This window comes from Mus pahari, chromosome 16, assembly GCF_900095145.1.
Source record: "Mus pahari chromosome 16, PAHARI_EIJ_v1.1, whole genome shotgun sequence".
NCBI classification, from domain to species: Eukaryota; Metazoa; Chordata; class Mammalia; order Rodentia; family Muridae; genus Mus; species Mus pahari.
Genome location: NC_034605.1, coordinates 58,107,950 through 58,110,161, shown reverse-complemented (window position 1 = coordinate 58,110,161; position 2,212 = coordinate 58,107,950). Strand labels below are relative to the sequence as shown.

Sequence of the window (2,212 nt, the reverse complement as noted above, 5' to 3'; positions counted from 1 at the left end):
TGAGCCACCATGTGGTTGCTGGGATTTGAACTCCAGACCTTCGGAAGAGCAGTCGGGTGCTCTTACCCACTGAGCCATCTCACCAGCCCCCCCCCCCGCCCCTACTCTTGACCCCGCCCTTCAAAACATTTGCCCCTTACCTTCCGACTCGGACTCCGCCCCTGTGTCTGGGCCTGTTGCATGTTCCCCCTGGTCCCCTCACCTGAAGCTGCTGTGCTCGGAACATATCTGGCCTGGGCTGGGCCAGCACCTCCTCACTAAGCCAGGCCTGTCGGTCGATGTTCACTGGGCTAAGCGCCTGGCTGGACAGGAACTCGTGGTAGATGTTGTGGGCCTCCTGAGCTAGCTAGGGAAGAGGGACCAGAAAAGGTCAGGGGGCATGCCCCAGCCCTAGTCCCCACCCCCACCCATCTGTCCCATCTTTCTCTCCACCTGCTTGGTGTCGCTGGCTGGGATCTGCTGGAAACGTTCGCAGGCTTTCCAGAAAGTTACATTCTCTGCGCTGAATTCCTTCTTCAGGAACTCCTGGCATGAGGAGAAAAGGAAGGAAGGCCTTCAGACACAGGCTGATCCAGGGACATGTTCAAAGACTGGGACAGACACGGAGGCCAAGAGACCAGACAAGACAGACAGATGGTGCCAGCTCTGCGGTACCGGAAGAAAATAAGAAACAGAGATGAGGACAAGAAGGGAGAGTTCCCAGTTTGGTGATGAGGGGAAGGATGCCAAAGACAGGGACCACAGAAAGAAGCAGCACTCTGGCCAACCTGAAGCCCTGTCTACGTCCCCTCCAGTGCCCCCTTCCTGCAGTGGTGCCCGCCCTCCCCCATTCCATTCCACCCTATCCCAGGGCTTACAGTGAAGTAAGCCAGGCCCCGTGGATCTTGCAGCAGCCGCTCAAAGGACTGGGCCCAGCTGGACACAGGCTGCTCCTCGGTGGAGAAGGGGCTGCTGGGGCCACTAGGGAGGCTGTGGATGCTGAGAGAGCTGCCTCTGCCCTCACCTTGGGCCTGGGAACCTGCTGTGCTGGTCAGTTCTGCAGAGAGATGGGTACAGTAGGGTGAGCCTTTTGCTTCCTCAGCCTGGGACCCAATCCCCCTTGCAGGCAGGCATCTACTCCACAGATGTGATTACCTGAGAGATCTACAAGTGGATGGGAGTGTCCACACAGTTCCACCTCCCTGTGCCTCCCTCCCTCGCCCCCTCATCCACACATCTGTCACTTACCTCCATCAGAGACAGCCAGAACCTAGGAGAGACCCAAGGTAGAAGATCAGAGTACAGCCCTATAATGAGTTTTAAGGAACCACAGGGGGCAGATCTCCAGTGAACCGGGACTGTTTTTTCTCCCTAGAGAGTATGGCTGAGTAGCTCCAGAGCTCCAGAGAGTCAATATTGCCTAGGGTTTTGTTCAGGTTGTCCTGGTCCCTGTCCATCATGTGGCAACCACTATGTGCTGGGACTTACTCAGGGTTCTTTTTAGTTGCCCCAGTTTCTCTCTCTCTCTCTCTCTCTCTCTCTCTCTCTCTCTCTCCCTGCAAGGTAGACTTCAGTCCTGCATCTTTCGGTGGGTAACGTCTATAAGGATTTGGACACAGCAGCTCACTAGCTGTGCCAATCTTGAGTTTGAGGGAGGAGAGATGTTTCTGTAGCCGTGATCTCACTGAACTTATCTCTGTGGGGTGTTCATCCCACCCTACCGTGGGCACAGCATGGGATGCTGGGTTTTGTGGCACAGAGCAGAGCCCATCCATCAGACTTTGGTGGAGTGACCAGGAGGACCCTCCCTGATGTCCAGGTTCAGTAGATCCAGGATGGGTCTCGAGGCTCTTTCTTTCTTTCTTTCTTTCTTTCTTTCTTTCTTTCTTTCTTTCTTTCTTTCTTTCTTTCTCTGTTTCTTTTTTTAAATAATAATAGCATTTTGTTTATTGAAAATATTTATAAAGGAAAACTTGAGATTAATTTGTGAGCCTGCTCAGCGATAGCCTTTGTGACTACTATACCCAGTGATGGAGTTTTTAATATACTGGATTTTTTTTTCACAGAATAAACTACTTTTTGTAAAACATTATCCATATATTACTGTGTGTGTCTTACATGACAATTCTAAGACAGATTTCTGAATTTCTTATGTACATAGGCACACCTGAGATATCACATTTCTAAAGTTTAGGCACACAAACAGACTTCACGCCTCAACACCTGGACTTTC

General features: G+C 51.7%; 1 protein-coding gene across 4 annotated transcripts in view; it reads right to left on the bottom strand.

The window, feature by feature from the left end:
- Rgs14 (regulator of G protein signaling 14) overlaps positions 1 to 2,212 on the bottom strand; it is a 15,711-nt gene that overhangs the window by 5,962 nt on the left and 7,537 nt on the right. For all 4 annotated transcript variants that reach the window (XR_003845382.1, XM_021215910.1, XM_029547528.1 and 1 more), the window contains exons 2-5: positions 1,228 to 1,249; positions 858 to 1,036; positions 433 to 525; positions 203 to 346 (exon numbers count right to left, since the gene is read on the bottom strand). Coding sequence is in view for 3 of the 4 variants with exons in the window: in XM_021215910.1 (XP_021071569.1) it covers positions 203 to 346; positions 433 to 525; positions 858 to 1,036; positions 1,228 to 1,249 (438 nt within the window). In the remaining variant the exon portion in view is untranslated. The remainder of the gene's footprint in view (positions 1 to 202; positions 347 to 432; positions 526 to 857; positions 1,037 to 1,227; positions 1,250 to 2,212) is intronic.